General features: G+C 43.2%; 1 protein-coding gene, 1 long non-coding RNA gene and 1 pseudogene across 4 annotated transcripts in view; 2 read left to right on the forward strand and 1 right to left on the reverse strand.

Annotated features, from left to right (window-relative positions):
- Positions 1 to 3,063: 3,063 nt before the first annotated feature.
- LOC138949544 (WD repeat-containing protein 46-like) overlaps positions 3,064 to 21,660 on the reverse strand; it is a 35,995-nt gene continuing 17,398 nt past the window's right edge. For 2 of the 3 annotated variants that reach the window (XM_070321397.1, XM_070321396.1), the window contains exons 11-17: positions 15,632 to 15,731; positions 13,703 to 13,856; positions 12,465 to 12,615; positions 11,122 to 11,216; positions 9,839 to 9,928; positions 4,518 to 4,635; positions 3,064 to 4,191 (exon numbers count right to left, since the gene is read on the reverse strand). In XM_070321397.1, coding sequence (XP_070177498.1) covers positions 4,031 to 4,191; positions 4,518 to 4,635; positions 9,839 to 9,928; positions 11,122 to 11,216; positions 12,465 to 12,615; positions 13,703 to 13,856; positions 15,632 to 15,731 — 869 coding nt within the window. In that variant the 3' untranslated portion in view covers positions 3,064 to 4,030. Of the gene's footprint in view, positions 4,636 to 9,838; positions 9,929 to 11,121; positions 11,217 to 12,464; positions 12,616 to 13,702; positions 13,857 to 15,631; positions 15,732 to 21,660 lie in introns of all 3 variants that reach the window. The other variant, XM_070321398.1, reaches the window with a different exon arrangement.
- On the forward strand, positions 11,651 to 12,076 carry LOC138948353 (uncharacterized; annotated as a pseudogene).
- Positions 19,900 to 21,458, forward strand: LOC138949547 (uncharacterized). The gene is made up of 2 exons (XR_011450329.1): positions 19,900 to 20,053; positions 20,104 to 21,458. It is a non-coding gene; the product is annotated as an uncharacterized lncRNA (long non-coding RNA).

A 21,660-nucleotide genomic window follows, 5' to 3' on the forward strand; every position in this document is an offset into this window, starting at 1 on the left:
TCATGCATACGGACCCAGATTGTTACATCTATGGGAACCGCATTCAGTGTATTCTCCAGCTCCTGTCAAGGTATTATTCACACCTGTTTAAACTATCCAGATTGTTACACCTATGGGTACCGCATTCAGTGTATTCTCCAGCTCCTGTCAAGGTATTATTCACACCTGTTTAAACTATCCAGATTGTTACACCTTTGGGAACCGCATTCAGTGTATTCTCCAGCTCCTGTCAAGGTATTATTCACACCTGTTTAAACTATCCAGATTGTTACACCTATGGGAACCGCATTCAGTGTATTCTCCAGCTCCTGTCAAGGTATTATTCACACCTGTTTAAACTATCCAGATTGTTACACCTATGGGAACCGCATTCAGTGTATTCTCCAGCTCCTGTCAAGGTATTATTCACACCTGTTTAAACTATCCAGATTGTTACACCTATGGGAACCGCATTCAGTGTATTCTCCAGCTCCTGTCAAGGTATTATTCACACCTGTTTAAACTATCCAGATTGTTACACCTATGGGAACCGCATTCAGTGTATTCTCCAGCTCCTGTCAAGGTATTATTCACACCTGTTTAAACTATCCAGATTGTTACACCTATGGGAACCGCATTCAGTGTATTCTCCAGCTCCTGTCAAGGTATTATTCACACCTGTTTAAACTATCCAGATTGTTACACCTATGGGAACCGCATTCAGTGTATTCTCCAGCTCCTGTCAAGGTATTATTCACACCTGTTTAAACTATCCAGATTGTTACACCTATGGGAACCGCATTCAGTGTATTCTCCAGCTCCTGTCAAGGTATTATTCACACCTGTTTAAACTATCCAGATTGTTACACCTATGGGAACCGCATTCAGTGTATTCTCCAGCTCTGTCAAGGTATTATTCACACCTGTTTAAACTATCCAGATTGTTACACCTATGGGAACCGCATTCAGTGTATTCTCCAGCTCCTGTCAAGGTATTATTCACACCTGTTTAAACTATCCAGATTGTTACACCTATGGGAACCGCATTCAGTGTATTCTCCAGCTCCTGTCAAGGTATTATTCACACCTGTTTAAACTATCCAGATTGTTACACCTATGGGAACCGCATTCAGTGTATTCTCCAGCTCCTGTCAAGGTATTATTCACACCTGTTTAAACTATCCAGAATAAACTTTGTGTTCCCAAGCTTGCAGTGTACACTCCAGCTCCTGTCAAGGTATTATTCACACCTGTTTAAACTATCCAGAATAAACTTTGTGTTCCCAAGCTTGCAGTGTACACTCCAGCTCCTGTCAAGGTATTATTCACACCTGTTTAAACTATCCAGAATAAACTTTGTGTTCCCAAGCTTGCAGTGTACACTCCAGCTCCTGTCAAGGTATTATTCACACCTGTTTAAACTATCCAGAATAAACTTTGTGTTCCCAAGCTTGCAGTGTACACTCCAGCTCCTGTCAAGGTATTATTCACACCTGTTTAAACTATCCAGAATAAACTTTGTGTTCCCAAGCTTGCAGTGTACACTCCAGCTCCTGTCAAGGTATTATTCACACCTGTTTAAACTATCCAGAATAAACTTTGTGTTCCCAAGCTTGCAGTGTACACTCCAGCTCCTGTCAAGGTATTATTCACACCTGTTTAAACTATCCAGAATAAACTTTGTGTTCCCAAGCTTGCAGTGTACACTCCAGCTCCTGTCAAGGTATTATTGACACCTGTTTAAACTATCCAGAATAAACTTTGTGTTCCCAAGCTTGCAGTGTACACTCCAGCTCCTGTCAAGGTATTATTCACACCTGTTTAAACTATCCAGAATAAACTTTGTGTTCCCAAGCTTGCAGTGTACACTCCAGCTCCTGTCAAGGTATTATTCACACCTGTTTAAACTATCCAGAATAAACTTTGTGTTCCCAAGCTTGCAGTGTACACTCCAGCTCCTGTCAAGGTATTATTCACACCTGTTTAAACTATCCAGAATAAACTTTGTGTTCCCAAGCTTGCAGTGTACACTCCAGCTCCTGTCAAGGTATTATTCACACCTGTTTAAACTATCCAGAATAAACTTTGTGTTCCCAAGCTTGCAGTGTACACTCCAGCTCCTGTCAAGGTATTATTCACACCTGTTTAAACTATCCAGAATAAACTTTGTGTTCCCAAGCTTGCAGTGTACACTCCAGCTCCTGTCAAGGTATTATTCACACCTGTTTAAACTATCCAGAATAAACTTTGTGTTCCCAAGCTTGCAGTGTACACTCCAGCTCCTGTCAAGGTATTATTCACACCTGTTTAAACTATCCAGAATAAACTTTGTGTTCCCAAGCTTGCAGTGTACACTCCAGCTCCTGTCAAGGTATTATTCACACCTGTTTAAACTATCCAGAATAAACTTTGTGTTCCCAAGCTTGCAGTGTACACTCCAGCTCCTGTCAAGGTATTATTCACACCTGTTTAAACTATCCAGAATAAACTTTGTGTTCCCAAGCTTGCAGTGTACACTCCAGCTCCTGTCAAGGTATTATTCACACCTGTTTAAACTATCCAGAATAAACTTTGTGTTCCCAAGCTTGCAGTGTACACTCCAGCTCCTGTCAAGGTATTATTCACACCTGTTTAAACTATCCAGAATAAACTTGTGTTCCCAAGCTTGCAGTGTACACTCCAGCTCCTGTCAAGGTATTATTCACACCTGTTTAAACTATCCAGAATAAACTTGTGTTCCCAAGCTTGCAGTGTACACTCCAGCTCCTGTCAAGGTATTATTCACACCTGTTTAAACTATCCAGAATAAACTTTGTGTTCCCAAGCTTGCAGTGTACACTCCAGCTCCTGTCAAGGTATTATTCACACCTGTTTAAACTATCCAGAATAAACTTGTGTTCCCAAGCTTGCAGTGTACACTCCAGCTCCTGTCAAGGTATTATTCACACCTGTTTAAACTATCCAGAATAAACTTGTGTTCCCAAGCTTGCAGTGTACACTCCAGCTCCTGTCAAGGTATTATTCACACCTGTTTAAACTATCCAGAATAAACTTGTGTTCCCAAGCTTGCAGTGTACACTCCAGCTCCTGTCAAGGTATTATTCACACCTGTTTAAACTATCCAGAATAAACTTGTGTTCCCAAGCTTGCAGTGTACACTCTCACTCTTGTTCCCCGTCCTAGGCTAGCAACTTTACTGCACATGAATATTCATAAACACAGCTACCACCAATCAAAATAAAACATGAAAACACACAATTGACTCTGAAACTGTTGCACATAAAAACATCGCTTTTTTCTCCACAACAATGTACTTACATTGTGAGCACTCGCCATTTGCTGAGCAATTGAACTTCATGCATGAATCATACACAAGCACACAATAAGCTCTCCCCTTCACACATACATGCACATTTTTCCTTTCGACACACACACACACACACACACACACACACACACACACACACACACACACACACACACACACACACTTCTTAATCCCTCTCTTGTATAGGTCCACAATCATAATTATTCTCTCATTCTCTCTCTCTCATTCTCTCTCTCTCTCTCTCTTTCTCATTCTCTCTCTCTCATCTTCACAACACATAGATTTACACCAAGTAGCAACATTTTGCGTCATTCCTTTAACCTTCGCCCGACATCAACGGGGCCGTGTGGCCCCAGAGGGGTGTTTAATTGCAAATATTTCTGGAACGATTCCAAATTTTTTAATGAGCTTTTAGAAATGCCTCAACCACCTAAACATCTGTTATGTCCTTATAGATCATTACATTTCATTGAAAACTAATTAAGAAAACACTAGCTAAATAGAAACCAAAAGTCATATATTCTGTTGAGTATGGGGCCGCATGGCCCCACGAAGTCTGCGGAGGGGTATGCATGCCGCTTTCCCTTCTTTGAGAAGTATGGGGCCGCACGGCCTCACGATTTCTGCGGAGGGGTATGCATGTTTTCTCTTCTTTGAGAAGTATGGGGCCGTACGGCCCCACGATGTCTTCCGCGTGTAGTCAATAACGAAGTCGGGCGAAGGTTAAATCAGAAGTAACGCTTCCTGAACCATGCCAGTACATACGTAGGTAGGGTGAACCTGATCTGAATTCTTCTGTTTCCATGGACACATGTTAAAATTGTTTGTTGCAAACTCTCTCTCTCTCTTTCTTACAAACAGACCAGCAACATTTTCTGTCGTTCCTGCAAATCAGAACAAACGCTTCCTGAATCGTGCCAGTCTTTTGTCTTATTGCACAAATGTTACTTGTTCATTGTAAGCACTCACACACTCTGTCTCTGTCTGTCTCTCTCACTCACACACTCTGTCTCTCTGTCTGTCTCTCTCACTCACACACTCTGTCTCTCTGTCTGTCTCTCTCACTCACACACTCTGTCTCTCTGTCTGTCTCTCTCACTCACACACTCTGTCTCTCTGTCTGTCTCTCTCACTCACACACTCTGTCTGTCTCTCTCACACGCACAGATAGGCAAAACATTTTCTGGCGTTCCTTCAAATCAGAACTAACGTTTCCTGAATCGTGCGAGAACATCTGTGGGGTCGTACTCCTGTTTGTCTTCCGTCTTGACGGACGCTCGTTTCTTCTCTCGCACCTCCTGTTCCTTCTCCTTCTTCCCGAGCTTCTTCTGCAGCGACAGTGGAGACAATAAGGAAAGGTGAGAGAATAGACACATGACAGGTAAATCTCATGTGATTCTGCACACACACTTCTGCAGCGAAAAGGGAGAGAATTTAAACACATGACGGTAAAATCTAATGTGATTCTGCGTACAACCTTGTGCAGCGACAGGGGAAAGAATAAACACGATGGATAAATATGGCTGCAGTTTTCTACATGCAAACTGAGTCCTGTATACAAGAGTGGCAACACAGTCAAACTATAAAATGTTGAACACACACACACACACACACATACACACCACACACACCACACACACACACACACACACACACCACACACACACACACACACATACACACCACACACACCACACACACACACACACACACACACACACACACACACACACATACACACCACACACCACACACACACACCACACACACACACACACACATACCACACACACACACACACACACACACACACAGAGATGCATGGTGCACATAATGCAAACAGATGGACACAATAACATGTAGTTGTGTGTAATCATTTCACATGCATACAGATGGATACAGACAAACACTCAAACACAGAGTGATAAAGACACACAAACACAGAGTGATAAAGACACACAAACACAGAGTGATAAAGACACAAACAGAGTGATAAAGACACAAACAGAGTGATAAAGACACACAGACACAGAGTGATAAAGACACACAGACACAGAGTGATAAAGACACACAAACACAGAGTGATAAAGACACACAAACACAGAGTGATAAAGACACACAAACAGAGTGATAAAGACACACAGACACAGAGATAAAGACACACAGACACAAAGTGATAAAGACACACAAACACAGAGTGATAAAGACACACAAACACAGAGTGATAAAGACACACAAACACAGAGTGATAAAGACACAAACAGAGTGATAAAGACACACAAACAGAGTGATAAAGACACACAAACACAGAGTGATAAAGACACAAACAGAGTGATAAAGACACACAAACAGAGTGATAAAGACACACAGACACAGAGTGATAAAGACACACAAACACAGAGTGATAAAGACACACAGACACAGAGTGATAAAGACACACAGACACAGAGTGATAAAAACACACAGACACAGAGTGATAAAGACACACAGACACAGAGTGATAAAGACACACAAACACAGAGTGATAAAGACACAAACAGAGTGATAAAGACACACAAACAGAGTGATAAAGACACACAAACACAGAGTGATAAAGACACAAACAGAGTGATAAAGACACACAAAGATAAAGACACACAAACACAGAGTGATAAAGACACACAAACACAGAGTGATAAAGACACACAAACACAGAGTGATAAAGACACACAAACACAGAGTGATAAAGACACAGAGTGATAAAGACACAAACAGAGTGATAAAGACACACAAACAGAGTGATAAAGACACACAAACACAGAGTGATAAAGACACACAGACACAGAGTGATAAAGACACACAAAGATAAAGACACACAGACACAGAGTGATAAAGACACACAAACACAGAGTGATAAAGACACACAGACACAGAGTGATAAAGACACACAAACACAGAGTGATAAAGACACACAAACACAGAGTGATAAAAACACAGAGTGATAAAGACACAAACAGAGTGATAAAGACACACAAACAGAGTGATAAAGACACACAAACACAGAGTGATAAAGACACAAACAGAGTGATAAAGACACACAAAGATAAAGACACACAGACACAGAGTGATAAAGACACACAGACACAGAGTGATAAAGACACACAGACACAGAGTGATAAAGAAACACAGAGTGATAAAGACACACATAAAGACACACAGACACAGAGTGATAAAGACACACAAACACAGAGTGATAAAGACACACAAACACAGAGTGATAAAGACACAGAGTGATAAAGACACACAAACACAGAGTGATAAAGACACACAAACACAGAGTGATAAAGACACACAGACACAGAGTGATAAAGACACACAAACACAGAGTGATAAAGACACACAAACACAGAGTGATAAAGACACACAAACATCTATATGTGGTTTCGGTGTGTGTGTGTGGGCGAGGTAGCGACTCGCCGCCACCCATCTCGCCGCTCATCTCGCCGCCCATCTCGCCGCCCATCTCGCCGCCCATCTCGCCGCCGCTTTGTAGTCGCCGATTGTAGTTGCCGACTTCACGGTCTACTTGCTTTCAAACTGTCAAGGGTGCCATCACGCCCCCGTGTATTTCATGCGATGAATTTGACGTTTCTCGTGCAAACAGATAATAAAAACACGTTTACCTGAGTTTTTCCTGAGTTTACCTAATTTCTGTTCTGTGAAAGTCACTTCACAACCATGGCTCTCCGGGTCGCCGCCGCCCATCTCGCCGCCCTTTGTAGTCGCTGACTTCACGGTCTACTTACGTGTGTGTGTGTGCGTGTGTGTGTGTGTGTGTGTGTGTGTCTTGCAAAACTCAAGATAATTGGCGGCGAGATGGGAAGCGACGAATCACCTCTCTTGCAAAACTCAAGATAATTGGCGGCGAGATGGGAAGCGACGAATCGCCTCTCTTGCAAAACTCAAGATAATTGGCGGCGAGATGGAAAGCGACGAATCGCCTCTCTTGCAAAACTCAAGATAATTGGTGGCGAGATGGGAAGCGGCGAATGGGGACGTCACCGTGTGTGTGTGGTGTGAGTGTGTGTGTGTGGTGTGGTGTGTTGGTGTGGTGTGGTGTGTGGTGTGGTGTGTGTGTGTGTGGTGTGTGTGTGTGTGTGGTGTGTGTGTGTGGTGTGTGTGTGTGTGGTGTGTGTGTGGTGTGTGTGTGTGTGTGTTTGTGTGTGGTGTGTATGTGTGGTGTGTGTGTGGTGTGTGTGTGTGTGGTGTGTGTGTGTGGTGTGTGTGTGTGGTGTGTATGTGTGGTGTGTGTGTGCGGTGTGTGTGTGTGTGTGTGTGAGCATTTTAAGCCTTAAGGTGATTAAGTGTGAGAGCCTGCAGAGTGTAAAGCTATCAGCACTGAACCATTTACCTGCAGAGTGTAAAGCTATCAGCACTGAACCATTTACCTGCAGAGTGTAAAGCTATCAGCACTGAACCATTTACCTGCAGAGTGTAAAGCTATCAGCACTGAACCATTTACCTGCAGAGTGTAAAGCTATCAGCACTGAACCATTTACCTGCAGAGTGTAAAGCTATGAGCACTGAACCATTTACCTGCAGAGTGTAAAGCTATCAGCACTGAACCATTTACCTGCAGAGTGTAAAGCTATCAGCACTGAACCATTTACCTGCAGAGTGTAAAGCTATCAGCACTGAACCATTTACCTGCAGAGTGTAAAGCTATCAGCACTGAACCATTTACCTGCAGAGTGTAAAGCTATCAGCACTGAACCATTTACCTGCAGAGTGTAAAGCTATCAGCACTGAACCATTTACCTGCAGAGTGTAAAGCTATCAGCACTGAACCATTTACCTGCTGAAAACTTGATACAGTGGAACCCCCTCTTAACACCTCAACAAACCTGAGAAAACCAGGTCTTAAAAAGGAGGTAAATTTACAGATATAATAAACAGAAAATTAAAACAAGTCGCGTAAGGCGAAATTACTACATTTAGTCAAGCTGTGGAACTCACAGAATGAAATTGAACGTAGTCCGCCGCTAGTGCAAAAGGCAGTGAAAGTGACGAGCCTGTTTGGCGCGGTAGCGATTGCGCTGTGCTTCATAGCACGCTTTACTGTACCTCTCTTCAATTTAACTTTCTGAGCGTGTTTTTAATCCAAACATATCATATCTATGTTTTTGGAATCAGGAACCGACAAGGAATAAGATGAAAATGTTTTTAAATTGATTTCGAAAATTTAATTTTGATCATAATTTTTAATTTATTTAATTTTCAGAGCTTGTTTTTAATCCAAATATAACATATTTATATGTTTCAGATAATGATGAAGAATAAGATGAACGTAAATTTGGATCGTTTTATAAAAAAAATGTGTTTTTTTTACAATTTTCAGATTTCTAATGACCAAAATCATTAATTAATTTTTAAGCCACCAAGCTGAAATGCAATACTAGCCTTACTAGGGGGGTCCGGGGGCATGCCCCCCCGGAAAAAAAATTTCTCCAAAGAACCCAGATGGTGCAATCTGGTGTCATCTGAGCTCCAAGTTTGCCATTAAATTCTGTTTTTAGAATCAGAGTTTTTAGTAAAAAAAATGTACCAATTTTTGCTTTTTTGAAGAAAAAAAATATATACATGTATTATATGGTTTAAATTTGTAAAAAAAAATTGATCTGTTGAGACAAACAGGAAAATGTAACTTGTAACACAATCTGTGCAATCTGGTTTACTTTCAAGCATAAAAGTTCAATAACTGAGGCGGGCGGTAGCAGTGCGTGAACAAAGTACGAAAAGTTTTCGCGGGCTTTTGCGCAAAGGCCAAAGTAACCGGTGCTTTTTTTGTGTGCCTCCCCCCTTTATTTTTTCGGCGGACACTTTTGCATTTTCGGCGGAACAACAAAAAAAATTCGGCGGAAATCCGCCGTTCGGCGGACAATTCCCATGCCTGGCACACACACACACACACACACACATACACCATGACCCTCGTCTCGATTCCCCCTCTATGTTAAAACATTTAGTCAAAACTTGACTAAATGTAAAAAAAAGCAGGGTTTTAAAAGAAAGGGGGCCTTAAATTGAGGGTCTTAAATTGAGGGTCTTAAAATGGGGGTCCACTGTACAACTAGACAGAAGGGAGTGTGTGTGACCAGACACTAGGTGCACGGCCCACACAGGGAAACTTACCACTGTACAACTAGACAGAAGGGAGTGTGTGTGACCAGACACTAGGTGCACGGCCCACACAGGGAAACTTACCACTGTACAACTAGACAGAAGGGAGTGTGTGTGACCAGACACTAGGTGCACGGCCCACACAGGGAAACTTACCACTGTACAACTAGACAGAAGGGAGTGTGTGTGACCAGACACTAGGTGCACGGCCCACACAGGGAAACTTACCACTGTACAACTAGACAGAAGGGAGTGTGTGTGACCAGACACTAGGTGCACGGCCCACACAGGGAAACTTACCACTGTACAACTAGACAGAAGGGAGTGTGTGTGACCAGACACTAGGTGCACGGCCCACACAGGGAAACTTACCACTGGCTGCTTGGACACTGGCGGTCGTGACCTTGACTTTGACGACAGATCCTTCACCCAGTTGGTCAACCCGATCATCTCTGGCTGCAGCTGTAACAACACAACACGTCACTGTCTTCACACAAAACGTCACTGGCATGACAACTTGTCAATGTCACACAACAGGTCACTGTCATGACACACAACACATCACTGTCATGACACACAACACATCACTGTCATGACACACAACACATCAGTGTCATGACACACAACACATCACTGTCACGACACACAACACATCACTGTCATGACACACAACACATCACTGTATGGACACACAACACATCAGTGTCATGACACACAACACATCACTGTCATGACACACAACACATCACTGTCACGACACACAACACATCACTGTCATGACACACAACACATGACCGTCACAACACACATCACATCACTGTCATGACACACAACACATCACTGTCATGACACACAACACATCACTGTCATGACACACAACACATCACTGTCACGACACACAACACATCACTGTCATGACACACAACACATCACTGTCATGACAAACAACACATCACTGTCGCGACACACAACACATCACTGTCACTACACACAACACATCACTGTCATGACACACAACACATCACTGTCACGACACACAACACATCACTGTCATGACACACAACACATCACTGTCACGACACACAACACATCACTGTCACGACACACATCATATCTTCATGTCCTATGCTGAAGCTGATGACCGCTGGACAATCCACAAGACAAACATTGACCTGTCCGGCCATCCTCTTCGTTAGACAATCCACAAGACAAACATTGACCTGTCCGGCCATCCTCTTCGTTAGCCCTGTGACCCCCTTCACACTATCTATATTAAACACCCTCAATTTCACAGACCACAAGTTCTCATAGATGAATATAGCTGTCTGGATCTAAGTAAAATGTCTCATTTTGACCCAAAACACAAATAACTGGTCATGGTGAGAGATATCTTGATAACAATAACCGTCACCATCTATGTAAAATGTCTTTTTTGGGTCCAAACACAAACACTGTATAATAGTCTTGCAGAAGAATACGTCTTTCTATTTGTGTAAAACACAAACAACGTATATAGCGGTCAAGGTAACAGAGAGCAGGGTCGGGACTAACCTTGTTCAGTTTGACCTCAGCGTTCTGTCGCTGTTTCTTGGTGGTCCAAAACACAAACAACGTACATAGCAGTCAAGGTAACAGAGAGCAGGGTCGGGACTAACCTTGTCAAGCAGGAGTTTGACCTCAGCGTTCTGTCGCTGTTTCTTGGTGGCGTAGGGGTTGACCTCCATGGCGTCGATGTCGGCCTCACCTGACCCTGCAAGTATCAAACACTTGGTTAAGTCACTCTCACAGTTCACACATTCCTAGAGGCGGTCAATCAACTATTGTGAAGGAGAACTGCTGTCACTCATACAACCACACACAGTGACAGGGTTGTATCATTACTGTCTGTCAATCAACTATTGTGAAGGAGAACTGCTGTCACTCATACAACCACACACAGTGACAGGGTTGAATCACCACTGTCTGTAAAAAGTCCACCGTCTAAGTCCACCGTCTGAGTCCACCGTCTGAGTCCACCGTCTGAGTCCACCGTCTGAGTCCACCGTCTGAGTCCACCGTCTGAGTCCACTGTTTGAGTCCACTGTCTGAGTCCACTGTCTGAGTCCACTGTCTAAGTCCAACGTCTGTAAGTCCAACGTCTGTAAGTCCAATGTCTCTGAGTCCAACGTCTGAGTTCACTGTCTAAGTCCACTGTCTGAGTCCACTGTCTGAGTCCACTGTCTAAGTCCACTGTCTAAGTCCACTGTCTAAGTCCACTGTCTAAGTCCAATGTCTAAGTCCACTGTCTAAGTCCACTGTCTAAGTCCTGTCCACTGTCTAAGTCCACTGTCTAAGTCCACTGTCTAAGTCCACTGTCTAAGTCCACTGTTTAAGTCCACTGTCTAAGTCCAATGTCTAAGTCCACCGTCTGAGTCCACTGTCTAAGTCCAACGTCTGTAAGTCCAATGTCTCTGAGTCCACTGTCTAAGTCCACTGTCTGAGTCCACTGTCTAAGTCCACTGTCTAAGTCCACCATCTGAGTCCACCGTCTGAGTCCACCGTCTGAGTCCAATGTCTGAGTCTACTGTCTAAGTCCACTGTCTAAGTCCACTGTCTAAGTCCACTGTCTAAGTCCACCGTCTAAGTCCAATGTCTGAGTCCACTGTCTGAGTCCACTGTCTAAGTCCACTGTCTAAGTCCACTGTCTAATTCCACCGTCTGAGTCCACTGTCTGAGTCCACTGTCTGAGTCCAATGTCTGAGTCCACTGTCTAAGTCCACTGTCTAAGTCCACGGTCTGAGTCCCCCGTCTGAGTCCACCGTCTGAGTCCACCGTCTGAGTCCAACCAACTTCTAAGTCCAACGTCTAAGTCCAACGTCTAAGTCCGACGTCTAAGTCCGACGTCTAAGTCCAACGTCTAAGTCCAACGTCTAAGTCCAACGTCTAAGTCCAACGTCTAAGTCCACTGTCTAAGTCCAATGTCTAAGTCCAACGTCTAAGTCCACGGCACACAACCCACCAGGCACGATGAGAGAAGTGAACCCCCTCTGGTGGCCGACGCCCAGCACGTCTTCAAAGGGACAGAACTGCAGCTGCTGCACGGAACCGCCGCACATGTGACTGAGGTATGGGGAGACCACTGACGTCTGTCGACACACGTCTCTGTACACCTGGGCAGAAACAAGGCATCAACATTAATTCTACTCTGTTGACAAAATGGTCAGGTTTGACTGACTAATGGGGTTTCACATCCTCTTGGACCAGTTGGCCTATATTGGGACAGGTATTGGTAATACGCCGAGGATATGGTGTGATATTTCGACTCAGACAAGCTGTGGCTGTCTTCTTCGACACGCCAGCATTAGGTTTATCTCGTCACATCATCAAGTACGATCATGCTAGTTCGTCCCAGGACCCACTCGTTTCAGGTCTGCTGCATCATGGGACCCGCTTCATGAATGTCTCATACAGTTTCGAGCTTCTAGTGTTACAGGACAGCACTCAACCCTCCTTCAGGAATTTCTAGTCCATTTCTCAGCGTCTAGTGTTTATAGGATAGCACTCAACCCCCCTTCCCCATGCTGGTCCGTCTCTCAGCGTCTAGTGTTTACAGGACAGCACTCAACCCCCCCTTCCCCATGCTGGTCCGTCTCTCAGCGTCTAGTGTTTACAGGACAGCACTCAACCCCCCTTCCCCATGCTGGTCCATCTCTCAGCGTCTAGTGTTTACAGGACAGCACTCGACCCCCCCTTCCCCATGCTGGTCCGTCTCTCAGCAACTAGTGTTTATAGGATAGCACTCAACCCCCCTTCCCCATGCTGGTCCATCTCTCAGCAACCAGTGTTTATAGGACAGCACTCAACCCCCCTTCCCCATGCTGGTCCATCTCTCAGCAACTAGTGTTTACAGGACAGCACTCAACCCCCCTTCCCCATGCTGGTCCATCTCTCAGCGTCTAGTGTTTACAGGACAGCACTCAACCCCCCCTTCCCCATGCTGGTCCGTCTCTCAGCAACTAGTGTTTACAGGACAGCACTCAACCCCCCCTTCCCCATGCTGGTCCATCTCTCAGCAACTAGTGTTTACAGGACAGCACTCAACCCCTCCTTCCCCATGCTGGTCCATCTCTCAGCAACTAGTGTTTACAGGACAGCACTCAACCCCCCCTTCCCCATGCTGGTCCATCTCTCAGCAACCAGTGTTTATAGGACAGCACTTAACCCCCCTTCCCCATGCTCGTCCAACAGCCCACCAACCTGGACTCTGGTTGCCATGGCCGCGGCCAGCAGACCTCGCTGGCTGAAGTCCAGTGACGACGCCCCCATGGTCAGCCGGGTGGTGCTCAGGGGCTGGCAGGTACGCAGGTCAAACACCTTCAGCCGCCGGTCAACGCCTGACGTCGCCACGTAGCTGAGAAAACACACAGGTGTATTTGTCATTTCATATTTGTTAAATATCTTCGTTTTTTTCTCATTTAATTTTTTTTTCATTTCTTTGTACCGTATTTGACAAGACGCACCGTTTTATAAGCCACACCCCCGACTTTTAAAAAAAAAATTGGGACGAGCCACGTATAGGCCGCGTCACTATATTTGCCGCCGTTGAAAAAAATATAATCAGATCGTGTCAATGAATCAAAACAACCAGGCAAACGAAAGTACGGTATTTGGCGAAATCGGCTCCGAGAATAAACAAGTGAAACAAAGAAGAAAAGTGAAAAAGTTTGAAGAAAAATATCACACACACAATTTGTTACCAACACACACATGTAGTCCCGCCCGGAATAAGCTGTTTTGGGATGATTTACGACTTTTGCGCACATTTCGAGCAGACGAAAACACAACATGGCGGCTCTCGCTCCCCCAACTATCGCGAGACACAAAAAAACTAAATCTCGCGCGCGCGAGATCCTGATACATCCGGTGTTTCTCTGTACGCTATCTTGTCACGACGACTTGTTGACAAACGAAGATTCGCAAAAGAAAGAGAAAAGCGCTGAGTCTTGAGTAGAGAGCTAATAAAGTACCGGTAATCGCTAATAGAGCGAAATGAAAATCCGCGGCGACTTCCATTAGGTGAATGCTATTCAAGTTTAGGTAACGTTTTAGCAGCATCTTTTTATAAGCCGCAATGCGATTTTTTTTTAAAAAAAGTCGCGGCTTGTAGTCCGTCAAATACGGTAATCCATTTAATTTCTTTAAAAATTCTTCTGTTTCCAATTTTTATTAAATTTCATTTTTTACATTTAGTCAAGTTTTGACTAAATGTTTTAACATAGAGGGGGGAATCGAGACGAGGGTCGTGGTGTATGTGTGTGTGTGTGTGTGTGTGTGTGTGTGTGTGTGTGTGTGTGTGTGTGTGTGTGTGTGTAGAGCGATTCAGAGTAAACTACTTGACTGATCTTTATGAAATTTTTCATGAGAGTTCCTGGGTATGATATCCCCGGATGTTTTTTTCATTTTTTCGATAAATGTCTTTGATGGCATCATATCCGGCATTTTGTAAAAGTTGAGGCGGCACTGTCACACTCTCATTTTTCAATCAAATTGATTGAAATTTTGGCCAAGCAATCTTCGACAAAGGCCGGACTTTGCTATTGCATTTTAGCTTGGAGGCTTAAAAATTAATTGATGACTTTGGTCATTAAAAATCTGAAAATTGTAATTAAAAATATTTTTTCATAAAACGATCCAAAATTAGGTTTATCGTATTCTTCATCATGTTCTGATTCCAAAAACATATAAGTATGTTATATTCGGATTAAAAACAAGCTCTGAAAATTAAAAATATAAAAATTATGATTAAAATTAAATTTCCGAAATCGATTTAAAAACAATTTCATCTTATTCCTTGTCCGTTCCTGATTCCAAAAACATATAGATATGATATGTTTGGATTAAAAACACGTTCAGAGAGTTAAAAAGAATAGAGATATAGAAAAGCGTGCTATCCTCCTCAGCGCAACCGCTACTGCGCTTTTCTGGATTGTTAATTTCCCTGCCTTTGCCACGAGCGGTGGACAGACAATGCTACGAGTGTACGGTCTTGCGGGAAAAAAAGCAATGCGTTCAGTTTCATTCTGTGAGTTTGACTGAGCTTGACTAAATGTTGTATTTTCGTCTTACGCGACTTGTTTTACATTTCGTTTGAAAAATAAAGAAAAAAAATCTTTAAAAAACCCTCACTTTCCTGTGGAGTCGACGGCCAGTGCACTGACCGGGGCTTTGTGACACAGCATCTTCATCACCGGGCCCTTGGTGGTGGGCGTCCACATGGTGACCGTCCCTGTAACACACGTCAACCCCACTGTAACACACACATCAACCCCACTGTAACACACACATCAACCCCACTGTAACACACATCAACCCCACTGTAACACACACATCAACCCCACTAACACACACATCAACCCCACTGTAACACACATATCAACCCCACTGTAACACACATATCAACCCCACTGTAACACACACATCAACCCCACTGTAACACACATATCAACCCCACTGTAACGCACGTCAACCCAACTGTAACACACATCAACCCCACTGTAACACACACATCAACCCCACTGTAACACACACATCAACCCCACTGTAACACACACATCAACCCCACTGTAACACAGACATCAACCCCACTGTAACACAGACATCAACCCAACTGTAACACACACGCCAACCCCACTGTAACACACACGTCAACCCCACTGTAACACACGTCAACCCCACTGTAACACACACATCAACCCTACTGTAACACACATATCAACCCCACTGTAACACACGCATCAAACCCACTGTAACACACACATCAACCCCACTGTAACACACATATCAACCCCACTGTAACACACACATCAACCCCACTGTAACACACATATCAACCCCACTGTAACACACATATCAACCCCACTGTAACACACATATCAACCCCACTGTAACACACACATCAACCCCACTGTAACACACATATCAACCCCACTGTAACACACACATCAACCCCCTGTAACACACATATCAACCCCACTGTAACACACATATCAACCCCACTGTAACACACACATCAACCCCACTGTAACACACACATCAACCCCACTGTAACACACATATCAACCCCACTGTAACACACGTCAACCCCACTGTAACACACACAACCCCACTGTAACACACACATCAACCCCACTGTAACACACACATCAACCCCACTGTAACACACACATCAACCCCACTGTAACACACATCAACCCCACTGTAACACACACATCAACCCCACTGTAACACACACACACACATCAACCCCACTGTAACACACACGTCAACCCCCCCTGTAATGTGACAACACTGAAATTTTACACTGACAGATCTCCAGGGAAACAGGGGAAAGTGTGATGGGAGAGATTCTAGAGTGGCTGTGTTTTATAAAGGAACTATCAAGCTAGTCTAACATGTAGGTGCCTGTTTTATGGGAGAGGCAACAGGGGCAGGGGTAAAGCTTCAGTCACACACGCGATTCAATCGTTAAGATTCAATCGCGCAATTCAATCTTGAGCCGATCGCACATCACATCGTAGGCCCTTGACCCGTCACACGATGAACGATAGACAAACGATTGACAAACGATAACTCCACGCGAGCGGGGCGGAAATGACGTGTCACAGTGAAGACGGCAAACGCGCTTTGCGAGAGCAGATGCTAATGTTCGAACATCGCTATACCTTTCTGAAAAATACCTTTCAGCATTACGCCTTTGCAAGAAATAAAGTTCCCAGACAGTTGCAATTAGTGTTTCCTGACCGCTGTAAACGCCTAAAACGTCTCCTTTATATCTGAGTAAGAAACTGTTCTTCCAAAAAGTTTTGAATCGACGAAGAGACGCAGTCCGCCACTATCCGCCATTATTTTACGTCACGGCGTGAAGCCCGCAACGACGCGCTCTGATTGGTTCTGCCCCTGCGATTGACTGACGACTGGGTCGCAGGAATAGAACAAGTTCTAAAGCTCAAAGCTACGAGGGAATCGCATGAGGCTGAGTAGCAGACTTGTTGTAGCTATTTTCCACGACTCAGTCGCCCGTGTGACAGGGTAAATCTCCCGATTGAATCGAGTGTGTGACTGCCCTCTAAGGTATTAATCACAGGATCATATTATATTGTGAGGTCACCCTCAAATATCTGTGCTGACAGGTTTCACAGTCTTCAGAGTCGAGTATGTCCCTGACTTTGATATTAAATAAAATGTTTCGTTTTGTTTAGTCGTGAATTTTCACTGGTCTGTGTCGAATGTCTTCGGAATTTACATATGAAAAATAAACTTTGATCGAATTTAAGTCAAGTTTGTATTCCCCACCAGCGAAAAAGGTAGGTCGGTCGTGAGAAATGAGACAGACACGATTTCCCTTTTTAGCCACATTGCAATAGACAAAGGCACCAGTACAAAAACACACAAAGAAATCCAGTGAAAAGTACATTAGAAACCAAAGAACAGAGATAGATGAACACACTTAGTTAAAAAAAACAATGAATGTGTTTATGTTTAGTCGATACAATCGCATGTGAAGTAAACGGTCTTTTTTCTAAATGTGTCTGTCTCAAAAACGTTAATTACAAATCTGTTCAGTTGGAATGGCTGTTAAAAGGTTTGGACGTAACATGCTTTTAATAAGTAGCAATTTCCATCAAATCACGACATGAAAGGGTTTTGAAAGGCTAACTGCGGCTTATTCTACTTGCGCTTGGTCATTTTGTCACTCGGGCAAGGTGTCTGTCTCATTTTTTCTCACGACCGCCCTGCAGACAAATCGTCTGTTATAACCGCCATACACAGCAAATTGTCATGATGCAACCAATTTTACACTTCCTATCCGTTGTCAGGCAGATAATCAACTGGCTGACTAAAGAATTTTTCGGCATGTGTTTATTTCAGAGCACGTTATTTACTGTCTAGTAACTCGGGCAAGGTGTCTGTCTCATTTTTTCTCACGACCGCCCTGCAGACAAATCGTCTGCTATAACCGCCATACACAGCAAATTGTCATGATGCAACCAATTTTACACTTCCTATCCGTTGTCAGGCAGATGATCAACTGGCTGACTAAAGAATTTTTCGGCATGTGTTTATTTCAGAGCACGTTATTTACTGTCTAGTCACTCGGGCAAGGTGTCTGTCTCATTTTTTCTCACGACCGTCCTGAAGACAAATCGTCTGCTATGACCGCCATACACAGCAAATTGCCATGATGCGACCAATTTTATACTTCCTATCCGTTGTCAGGCAGATGATCAACTGGCTGACTAAAGAATTTTTCAGCATGTGTTTATTTCAGAGCACGTTATTTACTGTCTGTCTCTGAAAACCTTGAATTCTCACGACCGCCCGGCACTATTGACGGTCATTTCTTACCAAATGTTAAGCAGATTCATTTGTAAAATAACAACATTCAGTGACTGTGTCTGATCAACGCCAGTGGGTTTTTTCAATCCTTGAATGCACTGCATTGTGAATGTTGTGGTCAAGTGAGAGTTTTATAGACATCGCCGTACGTTTTTCAACACTTTGATGATGTCAGACAGCAGATTGAAAACGTTCCAACTTGGAAAGAGAGCCAGTCACGATCATATAATCGTAGGGAATCAATAGTTGCTTTGTTTATTAACTTTCAAGTGCTTTTAAAAGTTTGATTTTTGTCATTGTTATTGTTGCATATGTGCGTGCGTACGTGCGCGCGCGCCTGTCAGTGTGGAAGAGTGTAGGGTAAGTGTATCCAATTCCGACCGACTTCGGGGATACCTAAATCCGACCGATTTTCCAAGTCACTAATGATGAGGTTCACACGTCATCCCAACAGAAAGAATGCCATTCATACAAGGGCCATTCATGAACGGTTGATGACGCGACGTCACGAACCAATCGTTTCGTCACAAGAGTTAATTGCGTCATCTGCACCGCGGCGCGAAATGTGCCTTCGCCATACGTTTCTTGCAAAGGGTGAGATAATTTGATGAACAGAGTTGTGTTTCTTTTACATGGATGTTAATAAGTGTTTTTGGAAGAATAATGTTATGGTTCTGACTAAATCTCATTGTACTTTTTAATCGAAAAGGGGAAAATCTTATCGGTCGTGATTAGATACCCAGTTTTTGAGAGAGTATTTAAATCCGACAACAACGCAGATAATACAAAACGCTGCACAAAATCCCAGTAAAACCATTCATTGTTTACGTTTATGACTTGAAAAAAGCATATGAACAAGGAAACATATCAGATGATGTATTATCTAGCTGTGTGTGTGTGTGTGCGTGCGGCCGAGCGTTGCGCGCACGTGTTCGTTTGTGTGTGTGTGTGTGTGTGTGTGTGTGTGTGTGTGCGTGCGTGCGTGCGTGTGTGTGTGTAAGCGTGCGCGCGAGCGTTGTGCGCACGTGTTCGTTTGTGTTAGCTTATGTGTGTGTGTGTGTGTGAGTGTTGATGCGTGAGTGTTGATGCGTGCGTACTTGCATGTGTGCGTGCGAGAGGGGTTGGGTTTTCTTATGTGTGCAGAGTAGTTGTTGTAGAAAATGCAAGACATTAAGGTTCAGTCTGTAGTGGATATACTGGGACAGCGTCCATGTACTATGCCACAGTTCAGTCTGTAGTGGATATACTGGGACTGCGTCCAGGTACTATGCCACAGTTCAGTCAGTAGTGGATATACTAGGACTGCGTTAAGGTACTCTGCCACAGTCTTTGATGACGTCATTTCCGTTTTTGTGATAGTTGAGGCGGACCTGTTAAGTAATCTTTGATTAAGTCGGGACTTTGATATTGCATTTGAGCCAGGTAGCTTGAAAATAAGTGAATTAGTTCGCTCATTAAAATTGTCATCAAAAACGAATATTTCATTACAGATTCAAACACTACTGCATTGTACTTCTTATCTTCTCCTGATTTAAAAAATATATATACATATGTTATGTTTACTTTAAAAACGCGTTCAGAATTAAAGAAAACAGGTTGAGTATGCTTCGCGGAGATGAGTGTGATCCGTGACGGTTTTCGGGTATGGTTAGCCGAGACTATCTGAATTTAGTCTCGCCGATCGGACTGTTTTATTTTTTTAGTTTATCCTTCAATTTAATGCCTATAGATTGACTACATGTTTTTATATCGCTTTACGCGACTTGTTTTACATTTCGTCAAGTTATGAAATGTATTATAAAATTTGGTACATAACATTCTAAAAATTGCAAATAACAATAACACTTTTGATTACAGATTCAAAAGTTATTGCATTGTATCCTTTGGATTTCCTGGATCCCAATGTATAAAAAGATATGTCATGCTTAGTGTGAAAATCTGCTCAAATGAGAAAAATCGCCCGTTGTGTTCATATGCTTCGCGGAGGCAACCCGTCTCGGTCTTCTGGTTTCGGCTAGCCAAATCTCACTAGCATTGTTAATGACTCGTCCCTGATTCCAATGTTGATCTTTTAGTTTCAAACCAACTTAATGTTTTATTATCGCTTCACATGACTTGTTCTGTATATTTTTTTTCGCTGTCATGATGTCACCATTTAGAGGGTAGGGTTACATTTTCAGGTATTTATTCCCCAAGAATATGCCAAAAAAATTCCAAACTCGTTTTTTTCTATTGGTCAATGATTCTACTTTTTTTTTAAAGTGAGAAATGGAGTGCAATTAACATTGTTACTTTTGAAGGTATGCTCATGACGTGCATCACAGCGAAATAGCAGTTCAGAAGAACGGAATTCCCATAATTAGTCCTTATTTGCTGCTTTTTTCACTGAGCTCGGAAATGATATTTTGCTTGCATTGTTATTGCTTAATTTATTAAAGCCTCTGGACAATATTCTTTGAATAAATCGTTACCCAATTCTGTTTACGTCTATCCCTTTGTTTGATAGAGTACTGTAACAAGATATCACATTATGTCGACAAGAATGCGTCTCCATACAAGTTTTTGTCTTGATTCCATCCAGGAGGATGTAAGGCTTTAATAAAAACACTATTTCAAAGATCTCTGTCAAGATTGATTTTGTTGAAAAAAAAGGAAGTCTGTGATTGAAGATTGTGAAACCTGCCTGCTGCTTTTCTCACTGGGGAAAGCTAGCTGCCATACAGCACCACAATACCCAATTTTATTTTATTTCTTTTTCCTGCATGCATGTATTCATATTTCCAAGCCCTGAGACTTTCGCTGTCAACTTGGTTTGGTTT

Source organism: Littorina saxatilis, linkage group LG15, assembly GCF_037325665.1.
Source record: "Littorina saxatilis isolate snail1 linkage group LG15, US_GU_Lsax_2.0, whole genome shotgun sequence".
Classification (NCBI taxonomy): domain Eukaryota; kingdom Metazoa; phylum Mollusca; class Gastropoda; order Littorinimorpha; family Littorinidae; genus Littorina; species Littorina saxatilis.